The sequence below is a fragment of the Dromiciops gliroides genome, chromosome 1 (genome assembly GCF_019393635.1).
Source record: "Dromiciops gliroides isolate mDroGli1 chromosome 1, mDroGli1.pri, whole genome shotgun sequence".
Taxonomy (NCBI): domain Eukaryota; kingdom Metazoa; phylum Chordata; class Mammalia; order Microbiotheria; family Microbiotheriidae; genus Dromiciops; species Dromiciops gliroides.
Window position 1 is genome coordinate 695494756 of NC_057861.1, and position 22016 is coordinate 695516771.

Below are 22016 nucleotides of genomic sequence, written 5' to 3' on the forward strand. Positions count from 1 at the left end.
GAGAGGTTAGACTTGTTCTGATTGTTTCCTGAGGGTAAAATTAGAAATAACCAGTAGTAGGTGGAAAGAGGCAAATTTTAGTCTGGCATAAACAAAACTTCCTAACAGATATGTTAAAAAAAGTAGAAGGGGCTGCCTTCCTGAAGACAATGCTGATTCCTTGCCTAGGATATAGTAGAGGGGATACTGGTTGTAATAGATATAGGTTATACTAGATGCCCTTAAAGGTCCAATCTAAGTTGGATGTTCTGCGATCTGACACTCTGCCCACAGCCTCTTCACTTCTCTCTCACTCTCTTCCTGGCACTTCTCACCCTATTCCCTCAGTACCTTCATGCTGTCACTTGCCTGAGACCCTCCCCTGCTGAGTACTGTAATCAGGCCTGTCCTCACCGGCAATATCCAGTGCTCCCAAATGACTAACACGGATTAAACTGGGGAGTGGTCTCCAACTCCTGCCTTCTTCTCTCCCCCCACCCCATTTTCTCCTTAATCCCTGGAAATGTGGCTTCTATATCCTCACTTTCTCTACTCTCTCCAGTGTCCCCAATGGCTTCCTTATTGCAAATCTAAGACTACTTTCTCACACTTTTTCAGCCTTCTCAGGACCAAGCATCATAGCTTCTTTTAGCTGACCAAAAAAATGTTATGAATATTGAGGCTCAATAAGACTCAGTTCTTGGTCCTCTGCATATATACTTACATAGATATGTATATGTATACACATCTCAATATATATGTAGGCACCTACACAGTTTATACCATGTATACACACAGACAGAACATATAGGTATATAATTATATAGATATATATACCTATATATGCACATACACACATGTATATCTATGTAGATATACATGTATATTCAGGTGTGTATGAAGGGGACCAAGAATTGAGTCTTATTGAGCCCCACTATTCATAACATTTTAGGTATATATGTTTATATATGCCTAAGGGTATACATGTCTATAGTATATCTACATATATATATACACACACATACATACATCCTTCATCTCAGAGAGCGCATTCTTTCTCTTGTTATCAATCATCCATTCTAAGATGATGATGACTTCCAAATTTCCATGTCCAGTTCTGTTCCCACGGCAGAGTTCCATTCCCCCATCTCTGTCGACTAGCTACTTCCAGTTGCATGTCTTCCTATCTCCTGAGATTCCACAGATCAAAGAATGAACCAGCTTCCTTGCTTCACACAAAGGCTCCACGCCTTTCCAGGCTCCAAATCTTGGAGTCTCCTTTGATCTATTTATTATTCCTCACTCTCTAAGTCAAATGACTGTTTCCTTCCAAAAGTTGCTTGTACCCTTTTCTCTTCTATTTCCCCTACCTCTTCACCAGTCCAGGCTCACATGACCTCATACTTGGAGTTCTTTAACAGCATCCTATGCCTGGCTCTTAACACTTTACTTTTTCTTTTCAGAAAAATCTGAAACCCAGACACATACATGTGTAAGCACACATATACATATTGGCAGCTAGGAGGCTGGTTATGTTTTGCTATGTTTACTTTTTTGTAGTACTATCAGGTACTATTTTACTACTGGAGTCGAGATTAGTCTTTTTATTGGTCTGAATTCTGGTGTCTTTAAGCATCACTTTCCTTTTCATTATTATAGTCATGTAAACCAATGATCTCAAACTCAAATAGAAATGGGAAATTATATATAAGGATCCTCATGGGCTGCATATTGACTTTGAAGACCACATATTAATATCTATATTCTATCATTTTCTTAAGCATTTCCCATTTATATTTGGACCTAGTAGAGAGTGTCAAGGACTGGGGGAGGCTGTGTGTTTGATACCTCTGGTGGAAATTGTTCTTTTGGTTTGACTTATTTCATTTTGAATGAAGTGACGGCCATTTCCATAGAAGTGACAAGGGACTTTCCTCTGTCCAGAGGGAAATGCAGGCAAGCAGGACAGCTTTGAAAGTCACATGTTGAATTTATTATATACTCAAAAGGAAAGGCAAGCGATCCATAACAGACTTGTGGTTTCAGGTACCATCTTCTTTTTTCTGTTCAACTTTGTATATGGAAATAGTCATTAAAGTTGATGTTTGTTAAGTTTAGAATTAATTTAAACTTAGGAGGGGGAAAAGAGCTTTTCTCATGATGCTCCTAAGAGGCATGTCGTAGTGCAAGGATGATCAAAGGTGAGGAAACTGAAGCACAAAAGACTTTAGTGATTTGCCCAAGGTCCCAAGTTAATAAGTAGCAGTAATCAAACCCAGTTCTCTGGATTCTAACTCCAGCTATCTTTCTACTACACCACACCACAGATGTGGCTGTTTAACATATTTGCTTAAAACATGGGAGAAAGAGCATTGGGGCCCACAAGACTGTAAACACGGAAATAGTGCCTTGTATATGGTAGGATTCCAAAGAAGTGTTCTTGAATGAATGCCTAGAAGAAAAGTGGAGCTAGCCCAACTTCCCATTAAAGTCCGCCCAAATTCAGGATGGGGGGGGTAGAATACAGAAATCAGCTGAAGGGGTGCTTAGCACAAAGATTTTTCCTTCTCTTTCTGTGACAAAGAATTCCTTCTTCCCCAAAACAGGATTATGGATCAAGGGGCAAACCTGGTCGGGGTCAAAGGTCAACTAGACTCTAGATTCTAAACTCTCTAAGGGTAAGGACAAATACTTCTTTCTTATTCTTCCCCACAGTGCCTACTTGACATTTTGTATAAAGTATGTAAACTATGAACAAAAATGGATATTTGAAGCACACCCTGCCCAGGATTTGACCATCATGGCTTACAAACCTGTTGATAATAGGTCCTACCTTCTGTATTACTTGATCACATCTTATTCTTTTTTTTTTTTTTAGGAAAAAAGTTATAATCATCATCATTATTATCATAAAAACCTTTATAATTCACAAAGCATTTTCCTCAGAATAACCTTGTAAGGCTGGTAATATAACTGTTTTGGCTATGGTTTATTTGCTTGGTTTTTAGCAATGAAATAAAGATAATAATGTTCACCATAAGGTGGTGTTTTAAACATGTTCTGAAACCCACAGATTTCAGGGCAAGGAAGGAAAGCATTCATATATAGGAGTATCTTTTTAAAATGGGAGCTTACAATAAATGTTAAAAAGGGAATTGATATTAGGAAGTCTTTTCACAGACCATCATTAAGAAGACCAGGGCCAAGGCAATGCTCAGCACTCTGTCAGGCCTCACTCATTCAGAGAACTCATAAAGAAAAACCCTAGAGATCATATAATCCAACATGCTTCATTTTATAGATGAGGAAACTGTGGGAGAGAGAGGAAAACTGACTTGCCCAAGGTCACACAGTTGATACAAGGAAAAGTCAGGATTTGAACCCTGACTTCAAATACCAAGCCATTTGCTACTACTCTACCTTAAACACTGTCATTGAATCTTTCATTCATTTATTTTTTCATTCAATAGGTATTTACTGAATGGGGCAGCTAGGTGGTACAGTAGATAGAACACTGGCCCTGAAGTTGGGAGGACCTGAGCTCAAATCTCACCCCAGGCACTTACTAGCTGTGTGACCCTGGGCAAGTCACTTAACCCCAAATGCCTTAAACATCCAGGGCCATCTCCAGTCATCCTGATGTATATCTTGCCACTGGACCCTGATGGCTCTGGAGGAGAGAGTGAGGTTGGTGACCTTGCACAGCCCTCCCTCACATCAATCCAATTCAGTGCAAGTCATGACATCACCCCAATATCATGGTTCTCTTTGAGAATGAAGGGACAGACAACAATTTACTGAATCCCTTCTTTATACAAAGTATTATACTAAGTGTTATGGGGCAGAAAAATATGAATAAGGTATATAGCCCCGCCCTTACGGGGCTTTCAGCCTAACATAGGAATCAGAGGGATATTATCAATAGCATATAATAATTTTAGCAATCATAATAATAATTCCTAGCTAGATAGGGTCATAGAAGTTCTCTATTCTGACTCCCTTAATTTTAGATAAAGAAAGAAACTATGCCTAAGGAAACACAGCTAATTAATAAAAGGGTTTCTAAGACAGGAACCCAAGTGTCCTGACCCAACACATTACACTTTTCACTGTACTATATGGACACAACTATAAAAGAACACAGAACATGAAAGTACAAATAAATAAGAGAGGAACAAAAACAACACGTAAGGGCTTCTGTCTGGGGAGAGTCAGGGAGGAAGCCTCATTTGGACTATGTATTTATTACACAACATAGTAGAGTGGAAATAACAACAAAATGGATGTTAGAACATGCAGGTCCAAATTACATGCCCTATCTTAGGTCCTCAAAACTATAAATAAATTGTTAACCCCTCAATACAAATCAAGTGGTCACATTATTCAAATTTACACAGCCTCTTTCCATTGGGCTGGAACTTAGGGTGTGCTGGTAGATGTTTAACAACTAGCTCCCTGAAAAAAAAAAGTGCCAACCAGGGACTTTTAAGTTTCACTTACATTATTAAAATTTTCTCCACTACAGTCTTAAGTCTCAGCAATCAATAAAATAATATATCAAGCCCTAATATTGCTGATGTCCAAAGTGTAAATGCTCACCCTGCAAATTTAACAATTGGCTTTCGTGAGCCATTCAAATGGGCTTTCAGCACACCTCTGCCTGGAACCAATTCCCACATGTAACATAATTATAACTTCAAATGCTGCAAATTCTAATCCATGCAACCACTTCAAAAGATGTGTTGTTTGCACTAATCAGGACCTAGCTCTGTGTGTATATAATATATATAATATATATGTATATGTGTGTTTATATACATATATACATATGTACACACACACAGAAAAATGTAGGTACATGCACATATAACCAGATCTGATTTCATTGTTGTAGAGAATTTCCAGTATGGAGACTCCCTCTACTAATACATATCAACAACTTCTCTGTAGCTTACAGTCTCAGTACAGGGCTTAAACTTGGGGGACACAGTGTCAAAAGCTTGGGAAGGTCACTCCTTCCTGAAAACTGATTCCTCTATCTCCTTCCTTTAGTGGAGGGGAAAGCTAACAAGTCTTTCATTCCCCAGCCTGGAGTTAAAGCTTCAATACAAATAACTGTTGTGAAGTGACCCAGTGACTGATTCATACTAAAGTACAAGTAATTAATCTCGGAGCAAGAAGGGGGCAGGGAAAAAGCCTATCAGATACCCGAAGCTGGGAAGTGAATGGAACAAGGCAGAAGGAGCTCAAAAAAGGAGACTGGTAGGAGTTGCAAGACCCGCTTCACACTTATTCTAGGGTTGGGCCCTCCTAGCAACCACGTCTTACCTTTCCTACAGTCCTGAGTACAGTGCTGGACATAGAGTAGGCAAGAAATCCGAATGGTTGACTGGCTAACCACAGATGGAAACTTGGAACTGAACCTGTGATTTCACTGGTGTGAAGAATTCCCAAAAGATGAAACTCCCTTTACCGATATAGGTTGGTACCTTCTCTGTAATTTGTAATCTCCTAGAGCTGCCTAGAGCCCTGAAAGGTTAAAATGACTTCTCCAGGGTCACACAGCTAGTACTTATTAGAGGTAGATCTTCCGAACTTTTAGACCAACTTTCCCTTTTTTTTCTTTTTATTTAATATTTTCTTTTTTACCCAATTACATGTAAAAAAACAACTTATTCATTTTTTTTAATTTTGAGTTCCAAATTCTCTCCCCCCCCCCTCATTGAGAAGGTAAGAAATTTGATATATGTTATATATGGATAATTATGCAAAACATATTTCTGTATCGGTCTGGTTATGAAAGAAAAACAGATTTCCCCCCTTCCCCAAAAAACATAAACTAGAAAAGTTTGTTTCAATCTGCATTCAGGTTCCATCAATTCTTTCTCTGGAGGTGGATAGCATTTTCCACCCTAAATCCTTGGGAATTGCCAGACCAGCTTTCTACCCCAGTATTCCATGGTTATTTCTGAAAACAAGGAAATGTCAGAAGAGAAGGTTCAGCCCTATCAAAAGGCAGAGAGAACAATAACAGGGAAGGGAAAGCTCTCAGATATCATTGCTCTGCCACTCCACCCAACAAGAGAGGCTACTTCCCTTGAGAACTGGGGTCACACTCGCAGGCTCACCTGGGTTTTAGCTGGAGTCATTGGGACTGGGCCGGATTGAGCAGCAGAGCCTGAGAAGACACTGGAGAAAAATAAAGGCTATTGTAATGGGAGCAAATACTTGCCCAAAAGCCAAACAGCTCAGTTTCCCTCAGAAGACGCAGCTTCGGGTATGGCTTCTGTAGATAAATGAAGCTAGACAGGCACAGATAAACTTTCAGAGGCTAGAAAGCAGGGGCCTAATTCTTTCTCATATGATAAAGCAATAGTGACCACAGACAGGGAGGGGCCGTGACTGGAAAGCCTGGCTTAGGGTATGGTTGGTTGAAATGATCTGGGGCAGAGGTGGAGCAGTAAAGGAAGTTTGGAGAAAGGAAAAGCAGAGACATCTGACTTTAAAAGCATTTTTTTAAAGTTCTATATAAAAAAATAATAATAAACCCCTCCCCCTTGTACTCATTTGTGATTCTTCAGAGTGCTGAAGAAAGAAAAGCAGAAATGTAATAAAAGACAAGATGGCCACAAAACTACAAATCAACAAGCTTTTTAACTGAAAAAATTCCTTAACTTCAAAAGTCAGAGGCAGTGAGATGGCACAGTGGACAGAACACTAGTCCTGGAGTTGGAAAAAACCTGAGTTCAAATTTAGCTTCAGACACTTACTAGCTGTGTGACCTTGGGTAAGTCACTTAACAATGTTTACCTCTATTTCCTCGTCTGTAAAACGAGCTGGAGAAGTATATGGCAAACCACTCCAGTATCTTTGACATGAAAATCTCCAAAAGGGGTCAGAAAAGTCAAACACAACTGATAGAACTGAGCAACAGCAACTCATGAGCTATCAGTGATCATGGACATGTCATTTAGCCTCTGCTTGCCTCAGTTTCCTCAACAGTAAAATAAGGATAATAATAACACCAGCCTCCTAGGATTCTTGTAAAGATCACAGGAGATATTTGTAGGCTGCTTCATACGATGCCTGGCATATAGGACCCTCCTAGGAACTGTCTTGTCTTTTTTTACTGCCCTGAGCACATTGTTGAGCACAGTAGTTGACTAGTGGTTAACCATGGATGGGATTAAGCACTTCTGAAATGCTTATTTCATCCATCCAACAATCTTTAGAAATCCCTAAAACTAAAATTCTGGGACTTTTCCAGGGTGGTAGTGTGGGGGGGGGGGGAAGGTTGGAAAATTAAATTTAAAAACAAGGGGCATCCCAATTGCCTCGCCAAAAAAAAAAAAAAAAAAAAGCAAAAAACAGGGGGCAGCTAGGTGGTGCAGTGAATAAAGCACCAGCCTTAGATTCAGGAAGACCTGAGTTCAAATCTGGCCTCAGACAACTGACACTTAATAGCTATGTGACTCAGGGTAAGTCATGTAGCCCTCTGCCTCAACAACAACAAAAAAAATTAAATTAAATTAAAAACAGAGCTGATTATAAAGAGACCATAAATAAGTCATTTTGAGATGATGGTAGATGGGCACAGAGGATGGTTTCCCAGGTATCCACACCCAGTTCCCACCATCACATTTCTCTTTCTCTCTCCCCCCCCCCCCCCCCCGGTCCATTCTCTCTCCCCCTACCCTATCCAATTTCACATTCCTTTCCAGGACAGGACAAGGTGTGAGGGAAGAACCCCATGGTGAAAAAATCCTCAGAGATCAGCTGAGCAAGCAAACCCTCTGCCCAGAGCTTCAGGGTCCCAGAGTGGCTGTATTTACAAGAGAGAACTGGAAGTGGGTCCAAGGTTAGAGGAAAGCCCAAAGGCTTTGGAGTCAGACAAGTGAGATTTGGGGGCCTCTTCTTGCCATTTTCCAGCTAGGGGAGCTTGAGCAAGTTTTTTTCAGTTCCCTAAAACCAAGCTTCCTCCTTGTAGAATGAGGAAGCTGCACTGGGTCATGTCAAAGGTCCCTTCTGCGTTGAAGGCTCTGGTCGACTGATTCTTAGTAGCTACTCTGGGCAGAGCCATGAAAAGAGACATGCAACATCCCATAGAGAAAGTCTGTGCCTCTATACTTTTGTCAGCAACATCCCATAATTACTTCCTTTCCGAATTCGTCCTCATTGCCTTATGTATTTTCCTTGTCTCAGGTAAAACAAAAGGTATAGAACAAAGGTTCCGCCACCTCCACCCACCAACCCTGAGCACATGATAAACTTGTATTTTAAAATCCTGCATAGACAAATCAGAAGCGTGGTTGTAAAGTTAACCTTTTGGTGCTCAGTGAGGTGAGCAAGACTATCATAGGAAAGAAGGAATAGACTTTTGGGGGGTTTGCTGAAGGACAGACCTAGGAACACGTAGGTGAAAGTTCCCAAGAGGTGGGTTTAGATTTGATATAAGGAATCACTTTCTAAAGGTTGTTGTTGTTTAGTTATGTCCAACTCTTCGTGACCCTATCGACCATACTGTCCATGGGCTTTTCTTGGCAAAGATACCAGTGTGGTTGACCATTTCTCTCTGGTGGATTAAAACAAACAAGAGGTTAAGTGGCTTTCCTGGGGTCATATAATTAATAAGTGTCTGAGGCCAGATATGAACTCAGGTTTTCCTGACTTAGGGCCTAGCACTCTATCCACTGAGTCACTTAGCTGCCTCCTTCTAAAAGTTTGCTGTTCAGTGGTTTCAGGTGTGTCCTACTCTTCATGACCCCATTTGGGGTTTTCTTGGCAGAGATACTGGAGTGGTTTGCCATTTCCTTTTCCAGCTCATTTGACAGATGAGAAAACTGCTGCAAACAGGGTTAAGAGACTTGCCCAGGATCACACTGCTGAGGCCAGATTTGAACTCAAGATGATGAGTCTCCTTGACTCCAGGGGTGACACTTTATCCAGTTTACCACCAAGCTGTCCTAGTTGTTGTGAAGGTTAGAGCTCTCTAAAACTTAAACGGGCTTCCTTGGACTGTGGTGGTCACCCTTATTAGAGTTCTTCAAGCAAAAGCTGGCTGACTGCTTGTCTGGTATGTGCAGTGGGATTCTTTTTTTTTTTAATCATAAAAGCATTTTTTAAAATTTTCCAGTTATATGTAGACCGTTTTCAACATTTGTTTTTATAAGATTTTGAGTTCCAAACTTTTCTCCCTCCCTCCCTTCCCTCCCCCATCCCCAAGACAGCCAGTAATGTGATATAGGTTATATATGTACAATCACATTAAACATATTTCTGCATTAGTCATGTTGTGAAAGAAGAATCAGAACAAAAGGGAAAGATCTCAAAAAAGAAAAGAAAAAGAAGTAGAAACAGTATGATTCAATCTGCATTCAGATTCCACAGGTTTTTTTTCTGGATTTGGAGAGCATTTTCCATCATGAGTCCTTTGGAACTGTCTTGGACCATTGTACTGTTGAGAAGAGCTAAGTCTATCACAGTGGATCATCATTGTTGCTGTTACTGTGTACAATGTTCTCCTGGTCCCGCTCACTTCACTCAGCATCAGTCCTGCAGTGGGATTCTTTCTGGGATACGGGTTGGGTAAGAGGGCCCTTCTAAGGTACCTTCCAATTCTGAAGTACTGTGATTCTTATCCCTGATAATCCCAATTAAACAAGACAGAAGAGCTAAGGGTGTTAACCTGTCCAAGACTATCTGCATTTTAAACAACAGCTCCAATATCTAGGATCATCCCTTTGGGGAAGAATAGGGGAGGAGAGCCCTTGTTTCTTTCTATTCCCCACTACCACCTTTGCCTCCTGGGGTGCTCCCAAGCCTGCCTCTGCTGATAAAGACAACACCCTAGGTGAGAGACTATAAATCTGAGTTTTCATTCAGATGTTGTGCTGTCACAGAGAGAGTCCATTTGGACTTTGTTAAAAGAAATACTGCTAAGTTAATGTGAGTTTTTAAAATGGACAGTGAATAACTGTAGCTTTTTATAAATCCTGAATCAGCATCTGAAATTTTACCCAAGAAGGCCAGATTGTCTAGGGTTGTAGCAACTCAGATGAAAAGTTAAAGGGGGAAAAAAAAAATCCCTGACTATTCTGCATAGTTATCCTCAGGTCACATGCTTTTCCTTTTGGGCCTGTTGTTTAGTCTTACAGTCTAGTCTGACTCTTCATGACCCTGTGGATCCTACTGTCCACAGGGTTTTCTCGGCAAAGATACTGGATTGATTTGCCATTTCTTTCTCGGGTCAATTAAGGCAAATAGAGGTTAAGTGATTTGTCTAGGGTCACACAGCTAGTAAGTGTTTGAGGCTAGATTTGAACTCAGGAATTTGAGTCTTCCTGACTCCAGAAGTGGTGCTCTGTGCTCTATGACACCACCTGGTTGCCTGTTGGCTACTATGCTATTCTCTTTGAAAGGGAAAAACTAAAGAATTTGTGGATATAGGAGGAAAAGTCTTGAATTTGAAGTCAGAGGATGTGAATTTGAAACCCCACTTCTGTCATTTTAACAAACTGTGTGACATTGGATAAGTCATTTAGCATCTCTGGATCTCAGTTTCCCCAAATGTAAAATGAGGGGGAGGGTGAACCAAATGACCTCTGAGTTCCTCCCAGTCATCAAATGGATAATTCTATAATTAAAAATATTAAGAGCCTGGATCATGGGACAGTTGAGAGCATTCAATTGGAGATCAGAGGACCTGGGTATGTATCCTAGCTTGGGCACTTGATGTATGGGATGTATGTGACCTTAGGTAACTCATTTTCCCTCTGGACCTCAGTCTCCTCATGTGGAAAATAAAAAGGTTACTGTGCAGCTCTGACTTCTACACTCCTAATAATAAGAGAAAGTTAGAGCTGCCAGGGACCTTTGAGTCCAACACCTCCAGAGAGGTTGTCATTTACTCGGTAATAGCTAACATTCATATAATGCCTACTATGTGCCAGACACTGTGCTAAGTACTTTGCAATTATTATCTCACTCAATCCTCACAACAACCCTGGAAGGTAGGGGCTATTATTATCTCCATTTTACAGATGAGGAAAGTGAGGCAAACAGTAGTTAAGTGAGTTACCCAGATCCACACAACTAGTAAGTGCCTCAGGCTAAATTTGAACTCGGGTCTTCCTGACTCCAGGCCCCACATTTTATCCACTGAGCCACCAAGGTCACAGCCAGCTTAGAATAGTCAGTAAAATCTGGGTGTCATCTACAAATCAAGTGTTCTAAGGACTATACCTGGTACCCAGCTCCTGTGAATAAGAGTGGGGGCCTCCAGAGTCCAGGGTCTCTAACTCACTACGGAACGACGCTGTTGTACCTGCTTCAGTTTCCCCACAGTACTGACAAGGGTTCTTGTGAGGAGAACACTATCAAGCTGAAAGCACCATAGAAATGTGAGATCACACTATCATCAGATGAGAGCTGGTAGGGCCTTGGAGGTCATCTCTTCCAATTGTCTCATTGGACAGGTGAGGAACCTGAGGGCTGAGTCATGAACTCCAAGTACTCCATGTAAGGCGGGGGCCTAGCACAGATATTTCCTTTTCCTTTGGGACTTCTCTAACTTCTCCACCAGTCCCCATTCAGGTACTTCCCTCCCCGCCCCCCACACCTAGCTTTTCAGTTTCCTTTTGCATGCTGTCTTCCCCTATTATGACTGTAAGCTCCTAAAGGGCAGGGACTGTTTTCTTGTGTATTTGCATCTCTAGTGCTTAGCACAGTGCCTGGTGCATAGTAGGTGCTTAATAAATGCTTATTTTCTGACTTAATATAATGTAGCTTAAATATATTACATAGAAATATGGAACTTTTATTTTTCGATATAGTCTCTCCTATCTCAATTATCCCAGCAAACAACTTGCCAAGATTTGTTCATGTTTGCTGCTGATGGGGGCAGGTGGGCAAGACAGAACTATTGTCTCCTCCATAGGCTTCCAGAGACCTAGAGACTTCCAGGACCAGAGAGGCTGAGATACAACACCTCCAGTCTACTGGCTCATCTTCAGGAAGTCCCAGGGACATGCTACCTCCTACCTGAGCCTGTTCCACATCCCAGTCCTAGCTGTCTGCTCCTTCACTCTCATTCACTTCAACTCTACTCTCCCCGCCCCCACTCCACAATATCCTCCAGATCTGTCTGCTTCTTTTACCATAACCTATGAAACTCCTACTTCATAACAACTTTCCTTTCATGTTAAACTTCTTCCTCTATTGTTCCATCTTCTGGTATGCTTTATCTAATTTTTAGTCATTCCTTATATACTATTTCCTTCTCTGATGACATACAAACATACCCTGCTCTTCCCTGTCTTTGAAAAATTCTCACCAGATTCTACCCTCTCTGCTATTTTTTTTTTACTTACTAGTGTTTTTTCCTTGATTACATATAAAGATAGTTTTCAACATTCATTTTTGTATGATTTTGATTTCCAAATTTTTCTCCCTCTTCTTTCCCTCCCCACTCTCCAAGGCAGCAAACAATCTGATATAGGTTATACAGTATAATCACGTTAAACATATTTCCATATTAATCATGTTGTAAAAGAAAAATCAGAACAAAAGAGAAAAACCACAAGAAAGAAAAAAAAACCCCAAAATCAAAACAAAATAAAAGGGGAAAACGAGTATGTTTTGATCTGCATTCAGACCTTCTCTGGATGTGGAGAGCATTTTCCATCATTAGTCTTTTGGAACTGTCTTAGATCACTGTATTGCTGAGAAAAGCTAAGTCTATCATAGTTGATCATCATACAATGTTGCTATCACTATGTACAATGTTCTCCTGGTTCAGCTCACTTCACTCAGCATCAGTTCATGTAAGTCTTTCCAGGTTTTTCTGAAATCAGTCTGCTCATCATTTCTTAAAGCACATTACATTCATATACCACAACTTGTACAGCGATTCCCTAACTGATGGGCACACTGTCAATTTCCAATTCTTTGCCAGCACAAAAAGAGCAGCTATAAATATTTTTATACATGTGGGTCCTTTCCTCCATTTTATGATCTCTTTGGGATACAGACCCAGTAGTGGTATTGCTGTGTCAAAGGGTATCTACAGTTTTATAGCCCTTTTGTCATAGTTCCACAATGCTCTCCAGAATGGTTGGATCAGTTCACAACTCCACCAACAATGCATTAGTGTTCTAATTCCCCCACATCTCCAACATTTATCATTTTCCTTTTTCATCATATTAGTCAATCTGATAGGTATGAGGGGGTACCTCAGAGTTGTTTTAACTTGAATTTCTCTAATCAATAATGGTTGAGAACATTTTTTCATATGGCTATAGATAGCTTTAATTTCTTCATCTGAGAACTGTCTGTTCATAACCTTTGACCATTTCTCAATTGGGGAATAACTTGTATTCTTATAAATTTGATTCAATTCTCTATATTTGACAAATGAAGCCTTTATCAGAAATACTGACTATAAAAATTGTTCCCTAGCTTTCTACTTTCCTTTTAATCTTGGTTGCATTGGTTTTGTTTGTGCAAAAACCTTTTTAATTTAATGTACTCAAAATTATCCATTTTGCATTTCATAAAGTTCCCTATTTCTTGTTTGGTTATAACTTCTCTACAGATACTTCTCTTCCCCTCTCTACAGATCTGATAGGTCAACTATTCCTTCCTCTCCCAATTTGCCTATGGTATCACCCTTTATGTCTAAATCATGTCCCCATTTTGACTTTATTTTGGTATTCGGTCTGAGATGTTGGATCTCTGCTAATTATTGTCCAATATATCTCTTCCCCTTCTCAGAGAAATTTGAAAAAAAGCCTCTCACTCTCTTTTTTCTAAAGTCCTCTGAAGCCTGGCTTCCAATCCCATCATTCAACTGAAACTGCTCTATCAGTATGTAGCGTTTGATATTGCTAGGTTCCTCCTCCTCCCAGATACGCTCTCCTCTTGAGGTTTGTGTGACAACGTATCTGTCTGATCCTTTCTTCTTATTCCACTTTGCTGAATGTTCGTCTATTTTGTACCCACTAACTATGGAGGGTCCTCCTCTTTTGTCTTTATCCTGTTTCATTCGGTAAGCCCATTAGCTTCCATGGATTGATGATTTCTATAGAGATGGTTCCCAGATCTATAAATCTGGACAATCTTTTCTTGAACTCTGGTTCCATACAACCATCTTTTGAACAAGTCTGCTAAGCATCTCAACTACAACATGTTTAAAACCGCACTCATTTTCTCTTACTCCAAATCCTCCTCCATTTCAAACTTCCCTTTGACTGCTGAGGGAATCACTATCATCATTCCAATCACTCAGGCTAAAAAACCTTCAGGAAAAAACCTTGACTTCTTGACATCTAGGCTCTGCACAAATGTTAACATCTTTTTTTTTTTTAATCATGAATCCTGTGCCAAGAAGGTTCTCAGGAGTCCAGTCAAAGGCCAGATGCCTGATTGTGGTTGGGCAGTTTAGCGACAGAAAAACCTTGACTGATTCCATTGCTAGGCCCTTTCTTTTCCATCCCCTGGGCAGAACAAGGATTTCTTTCTCTTACTTTTTCTATTAGCCATTATAGAAAAGCTTTCTCTTCTACAAGACCAACCTCCTTTTGTACTTAAGGTTTAAACACATCCTTCCCTTGCTCCCAGGTTTCAGAGTATGGCACATGAGAATAAAGGGGTGTGTATGGCATAAGGGGAAGCAGGTGGTACCAAACTCTATAACCAGTTGGTAGGGCAGCTAGATGGTGCCATGGTGCATAAAGCGCTGGGCCTGGAGTCAGGAAGATATTAGCTATGTGGCCTTGTACAAGTCACTTCACCCTGTTTGCCTCAGTTTTCTCATCTGTAAAATGATCTGGAGAAGGAAATGGCAAAGCACTCCAGTATCTTTGCCAAGAAAACTCCAAATAGGGTCACAGAGAGTTGGACACAACTGAACAACAAAACAAAAACTGGTTGGTTCACTCTAAATGTTATTTTAAAAACTTAGCAATGTTCCGATAGTATCGCTGTTCAAATTACCTTCCATTTATTCTGTATATTTTTATATCTATTAACCCCACAATTGCTGGTGACCTTCCTCCTTATTTTGTATTGAATAGCATTTATTCTCACGTATATGCTTTTACATGTGTTTGTTTTATTTTATATTAATGAGTCAACAAGCAAGCAATTAAGTCTTTACTCTGTACCAGGAACTGAACTAAGTAAATCCAGTGCCCAGAGAATTGTATTTTAATGAGGGATACAATATATATATGAATAGGTATCTATTAGATACATTCAGAGAAGATGAAAAGTAACCTTGGAGAAGCCACAGAACTTGGTGTGATGAGGACGAAGTCCCCCAGAGAAAAGGAGGTATGAATTGGGTCTTAAAAACCAAATGGGGAGGGCACCTAGGTGGCACCAGCCCTGGATTCAGGAGGACCTGAGTTCAAATCCAGCCTCAGACACTTAACAATTACTAGTTGTGTGACCCTAGGCAAGTCACTTAACCCCAATTGCCTCACCCCCCCCAAATAAATTAATTAAATTAAATTTAAAAAAAAACAATGCGGGGGGTGGGGGGAAGCTAGGTGGTACAGTGGATAGAGCACCAGCCCTGGATTCAGGAGGACCTGAGTTCAAATCTGACCTCAGACACTTGACACTTACTAGCTGTGTGACCCTTGGTAAGTCACTTAACCCCCATTGCCCTGCGCAAAAAACAAACAAACAAACAAATAAACAAACAAAAACCAATGGGATTCTAAGAGACCAAGGTACAGAAGGGGGGGACATTCTAGGCATGGATGACTGCCTGTACAAAGACAGAGGTTGAGTATCACATTCAAGGAAGAACAAATAGGCCAGTATGGATGAACCATCAAGTGTATGGAGGGGAGTAATGTGTAAGAACACTAGAAAGTGGCTAGGCTGTAAAGACCTTTAAATGTCAAACAGAAGATTTTCTATTTCATCCTGGAGGTAAAGGAGAGACACTGAAGTTTATTGAGATGACATGCTCAGGATCTAGGCTTTAGAACAATCGTTTTGATAGTGGTGTGATGGGTGGAATGGAGTAGGGAGAGACTTGAGGCAGTGAGACCAATTAGAAGTCTTTTGCGGGGCAGCTAGGTGGCAAAGTGGATAAAGCACGGGCCCTGGATTCAGAAGGACCTGAGTTCAAATCCGGCCTCAGACACTTGACACTTACTAGCTGTGTGACCCTGGGCAAGTCACTTAACCTTCATTGACCTGCCCCTCCCCCCAAAAAAAAGAAGTCTATTGAAATAGTGCAGGTAAAAGTTAATGAATACCTGGATTAAAATTTTGTCTCCTTTACTACTTGTGTAATCTCAGGCAAGTCGGTGGGACTTTGTTTCCTTGTCTGTAAAATTAGGGTGTTGAAGTAGATGATCTCTAAGATTCCTTCCAGCTTCCCTTTCCAGACATTACACACCACCCGATTTCAGGCACTGGACATTCCGGCCATGGTGGCTTACTTGGTATTCCCCACACCAGGCATTCCACTTTCCTCACTCTGTGCCTTTATTAAAGGCTGGTTCCCTATGCCTACAATATATTCTTTTTTGTTTGTTTGTTTGTTTTTCCTTTCTTCTTTTTTTAGTAAGGCAATTGGAGTTAAGTGACTTGCCCAAGGTCACACAGCTAGTAAGTGTTAAGTGTCTGAGGCCGGATTTGAACTCAGGTACTCCTGATTCCAGGGCCACTGCTCTATCCACTGCGCCACCTAGCTGCCCCCCTACAATATATTCTTTCCTCACTTCTGCCTCTTCAGACTCTTGGGTTTAGAAATCAACAGTTTTGAAAGGCTTAAGAACTCTGATCAACCATGAATAAGGAGGATCAATGTTGGAGAACTACCCAGAACCTGACAGAGAGACGATGGACAAAAATGTGCAAAAAGAGACACATTATTTTGGACATGGCCAGTGTGGGGTTTTATTTTGCTTCACTGTGAATATTTGTTATGAGGGCTTGGTTTTTCTTTTCTTTTTCCAGTAGAGGAGGAAGAAGAAGAAAAACAAAAAAATTCTTGATAACTGAAAAAAAATTAATTAAAAAAAAATGTTGACTTTGGGTCCAAAGGACCCGTGCTCAAGCAAGGCAGCTAGTTGGCGCAGTTTCTAAAAGTATTAGACTGGGAGTCAGGAAGATCTGAGTGCAGATTTGACATTGGACCCTGGACAAAACCTTTAACTTCCCTTAGCCTCAGTTTCCACAACTTCACGTGGTTGTTAGGAGGGTCCTATGTTAAAAGGATCCATGAGATTCCTTCCAACCCTAAAGACTCCAAGCTCAGATGCCACTTCTCTCCAGGACATCTTCCTGAATCTCTTCCAGAGGCTATTGCTCTCCCTTTCTTCAAAGGATCATCTCTTTACAGATTGTATAGCCACAGTAGAATATAGGCCCCTTAAGGGCGGGTTTTCATTTTTTGTCTCTATACTTCAGAGGGGCAGAGTGGTGTGATGGGTAGAGAGCTTCCCTTAGCACGCTAGGAAGATCTCATTTCATGTCCTACACCTCTAACACTGTCTATACGACCCCAGGTAATTCATATGGCCTACCATACACTGCTCTAGTGGACTACTCTCTTAAGACTTTTAAGTTGCAGAGAAGGCACCAATCTGCATCGATTGAGAGAATTTCCTTATTCAAAAGTCCCCTATGCAGTGAAATTGGAGGTCCCGTCCCCACCCCTGCCTTCTTTGCAAGATAGTTCTTTGCTCCTAAGTGCTTATAAATGTTCGATTTATGTTGACCACCCTAGATAGTGGGAGAGGGGCATTACTATAACAGTGTATCAAGCTGTTTTTACCCCTGAAGCTGTCTCCATTTCTTCTCTGACAGAACAGTTGGTGAGTTTTGACCTATATGGAAACACCAAGGGCCAGTACTGGAATCCCTGGCATCATGATACATATGCTGTTATTTTTTTTTAACTTTGCTTAGTATCTCATGGGTCAATCTATCTAAAGTGCATCAGACAAGCTTTAAAACAAATGGATTTTTCACAGAGTTTGATTGAGACCAGTTTCTTGGAGAACTGATGGCTTCCCTTCCTGGGGAAACTTGGCTTCTGTACACACCAAGAAATTTCAAAGTCCTAGAACTTTGCTTCACTCTCCTCCATGTTTTAAAGAGCACCCCTGGAGTAAGGAAGACTCATCTTCCTGAGTTCAAATCCGGCTTCAGATACTACCTAGCTGTGTGACCCTGGGAAAGTCACCTAACCCTGTTTGCCTCAATTTCCTCCTCTGTCAAATGAGCCAAGAAAACCCTAAATGGGGTTAAAAAGAATATTCTGGTATGCCACAGAAGCAAGAAAAATACAGTCGGATTAATTCTTTAATAAAAAAACGGTCTCTGAAGTAATGCAGAGGTAGTATAAGGTTTTCTCCTTGTATTACTGAGCTAGTCTACACATCGGGATATACAAAGTGTCATTATAAATCCAATTTATTGCAAGTCATGACATCACCTCCCCAATGTCACGGAGAACGAAGGACAAACAACAACAAAGAACTAGGAAAGAGGCTTTTGAAATCATAGGTATCGGAGGATGGGCAGCCGAAAACTCCTGGTAGGGGCCGGGGGGAGCGTGTGCGGAAGCTACGGCGGTCCCTTGGCCGGGGGCCCACACTGAGCATCCCCAGCGCCCTGACGCCTCTCCCCAAAGGGGAACTGTTCTCACCTTTCTCCGGGCTCAGCTATCTACGGGGACCCGCGAGTTACTCCCTGTGTCCGACTCTTCCAAAGCAGCCAGTAGCTTGCGACCTTATCTCACGTCGCCTCTGCGCCCGCTTCAGAGGCCTGTCCTCCCAGCTGATTGGGAGTTGGGAAAGGACGCGGGGCGGGAAAAGCCTCAGCCAGCCACTGAGAGCGCTGCCCCTGCGAAGTGCCCGGTTTGGGAAGGCGGAGCGCCGAGTCAATTTGACAAGCGAAAAAGGCGTGGCCAGCGGAGGTCCCGTGCTCGTCACCCACGGGTAGGCTCGGGATGGGAGTGGGCTGGCTTCTCGTTTGCTGCTCTCCTAGGAAGCAATTATCTTTTTTTATTATTTTCCAGTTACATGTGTTTTTTGTTTTTTTGTTTTGCAGGGCAATGAAGCTTAAGGCCCAGGGTCACACAGCTAGTAAGTGTCTGAGGTAGGATTTGAACTCAGGTCCTCCTGAATTCAGGGCGGGTGCTTTATCGCCCTGGAAGCAATAATCTTTTCTTTTTTCTTTTCTTTTCTTTCTTTCTTTCTTTCTTTCTTTCTTTCTTTCTTTCTTTCTTTCTTTCTTTCTTTCTTTCTTTCTTTCTTTCTTCCTTTCTTTCTTTCTTTCAAGGCAATTTGGGTTAAGTGACTTTCCCAGGGTCACACAGCTAGTAAAGCTTTTGAGGCACTTTGCACAGAGCTGGGACCTGACCTTTGAAACAGCCCCCACTGGGTAGGGAGTAGTGGCTCATGAAAACAACCCCAGTTCCTGTCCCCTTTAACAGCCAGGCACAAGATGTACCTGGGGAACCCAGTCTGGCTCTGGAAATGACAGCTCCCGTGTCCCCTAAGAAAAGGGACTACAGTAATGAAAAGAAATATAGCACTGAAACAAATTAGGACAGTAATTAACACTATGCAGTGGTCAAACTACATGGAGAATTGAATAAATGAAAAAGTACTGATTTTAAGACCCTCTGCAAGGTTCTGGGGATACAAAGGCAAAAAGACAGTTATACCCTCATGGAAGTGACATCCCAATAAGGGAGGGCAACACAAAATAGGGAGTTGAGAGGGACCTTTGCTTTCTGGTCAGAGAGGTGGTAGATCATAGGTTCAGAATGAGGCATAGGCTCTCAGGTGGATAGATTCAAAGCACTGGTTTCTCTTCCTTACCTCTGATTCTTTGTTACAAAGGAGACTTTTCTGGGGCAATGAGAATAATATGGGTTTGGTTTTTTTTAAAGCAACAACAAAACATGCATTTAAAAAATTTTTAAAGAAAATTTTTGTTTTGTTTTTTGTGGGGCAATGGGGGTTAAGTGACTTGCCCAGGGTCACACAGCTAATAAGTGTCAAGTGTCTGAATCCAGATTTGAACTCAGGTCCTCCTGAATCCAGGGCCAGTGCTTTATCCACTGAGCCACCTAGCTGCCCCCTAAAAGAAATATTTTGACAGGCTCCATGGAAGGTATAAATAGGTTGCAGCCAATTACCAAGAGTGACTTATGTGCAAGAAATGGCTTAGAGGAATATCATAATACATGATCTGAAGAAGAGGTAGGCTGGCCATAGGGCAAGTGAGACAAATACCAGATGGACAGTACCAGCTGCTTCCTAGGCACCCACAAACCATGAAAAAAGGGCAGGAAGAAAGCCTCTGGCATGTTGGATCCAACTTAGGTAGAGATTTTATAGGTGGATACTGCCAAGAGGCACAGTGAGAAGGGAAGGCTTAGGTTGAGATCCACACTATAGCCAGGAGTATCCAAATTGGGATGAGTATACAGACCCATTGAAGTCATAACTACTCACCTCTCAAAAGTACTTTAAATGGGGCAGCTAGGTGGTGAAGTGGATAAAGCACTGGCCCTGGATTCAGGATAGACCTGAGTTCAAATTTGACCTCAAACACTTGATACTTACTAGCTGTGTGACCCTGAGCAAGTCACTTAACACTCATTGCCCCGCAAAAACAAAACAACAAAAAAAGTACTTTAAATGTTTATAGGGCACCTTCCTCACCACCTCCCAAGATAGATAGTGCAAGGATTATTTCAATTTTCTGACTCAAAGAAATTATACGAAAGCAGTTAGGTAGCGCAGTGAACAGAGCACCTGTCCTGGAGGATCTGAATTCAAATGCGACTTCAGACACTAAGCTATGTGACCCTGGGCAAGTCACTGTTGACCCTATTGCCTCCAAACAAAACAAAACCGATTGTATGATATGGTCAGGATCACAGATCTAGCAATATAGTGTAAATGGCACTAGATTTGAGATCATAGGATTTTGAGTAGCACCTTAGAGACTAGTCCAACCCCCTCACTCTTCATTTGAGGAAGCAGTTTCACAAGAGTCAACACCATGAAATAAGAAGAGCTGAGCTTTGAACGCAGACGCTTTGACTCTGAATCCAGTGTACTTGTCAATATGACTCCTGGCTATTCAGAATGTGGGGCCAGCAGTCTGCCGCTGTTGAAGTGAGGATTCCTACCCACCATAAGGGTGACAGGGTTTGGATCCTCGCTACCATGACCCACACCTCTATATCTATTTAAAACCAGAGCCGAGACCAATGCTGCAGAAGTGACTAGTCCCTAAGCAGACATGGGAACCAGAGAGCTAGAGTCTAAGGGCTGGAGACATCAGCTACCCAGGAGCCTGTGTTGTTCGGTCGTTTCAGTCACGTGTGACTCTTTGTGACTTCATTTGGGGTTTTCTTGCCAAAGATACTAGAGTGGTTTGCTGTTTCCTTCTCCAGTGGATCTATTTTGTCAGGCAAACCAAGGCTAAGTGACTTGCCCGAGGTCACACAGCTAGGAAGTGTCTGAGGCTGGATTTCCTGACTCCAGGCCCAGGCCCAGGGCTCTATCCACTAAGCCACCTCAGGAACCTGTAGGAATGGTGAACCAAGGGCAGGGAAATGCACCTTTCTCTCTACTATTTTTGCTTCCTTCATTTAAACTCTGAACTCTGGACACAATCACCTCCTCCCTTATTCCTTCTCCACCCCCGTGGTAGGTATGGGTGTTTCAGGAGCTTTCCCTAGGCACTCCAAAGAGCAGGAAGGCTCGCCAGGAGGAGCTGCAAGACAGGAGAGACAGTTGGGTAAAGGGTGCTGTGGGTAGCAAAACCATTTTTTTCCTTTTATTTTTTCTATGCCTAATAAATTTTGTGGCCACAATATGACTGCTTGTGTTCTGTGAATGTGTACGGTCAGCTTCTTTTTGCTCTATCCTCTTTCTGCCTGGAGGCATTCTGGTGAGAGGAGAGAAATCACTCTGTAAATAGGGAAGAGACCTTGGGCAGACTCATGGCCCATAAACATGGACTTCGGCTCTTTGCCTCAGCATTTA

The 22016-nt window shown here is 41.7% G+C and overlaps 1 protein-coding gene across 2 annotated transcripts in view; it reads right to left on the reverse strand.

The window, feature by feature from the left end:
* The window catches only part of BLVRA (biliverdin reductase A), a 53733-nt gene extending 34951 nt beyond the window's left edge, over positions 1-18782 (reverse strand). The window contains exons 1-2 of one of the 2 annotated variants that reach the window (XM_043975357.1): positions 18653-18774; positions 6108-6168 (exon numbers count right to left, since the gene is read on the reverse strand). In XM_043975357.1, coding sequence (XP_043831292.1) covers positions 6108-6128 — 21 coding nt within the window. In that variant the 5' untranslated portion in view covers positions 6129-6168; positions 18653-18774. Of the gene's footprint in view, positions 1-6107; positions 6169-18652 lie in introns of both variants that reach the window. The other variant, XM_043975358.1, reaches the window with a different exon arrangement.
* Positions 18783-22016: the final 3234 nt, after the last annotated feature.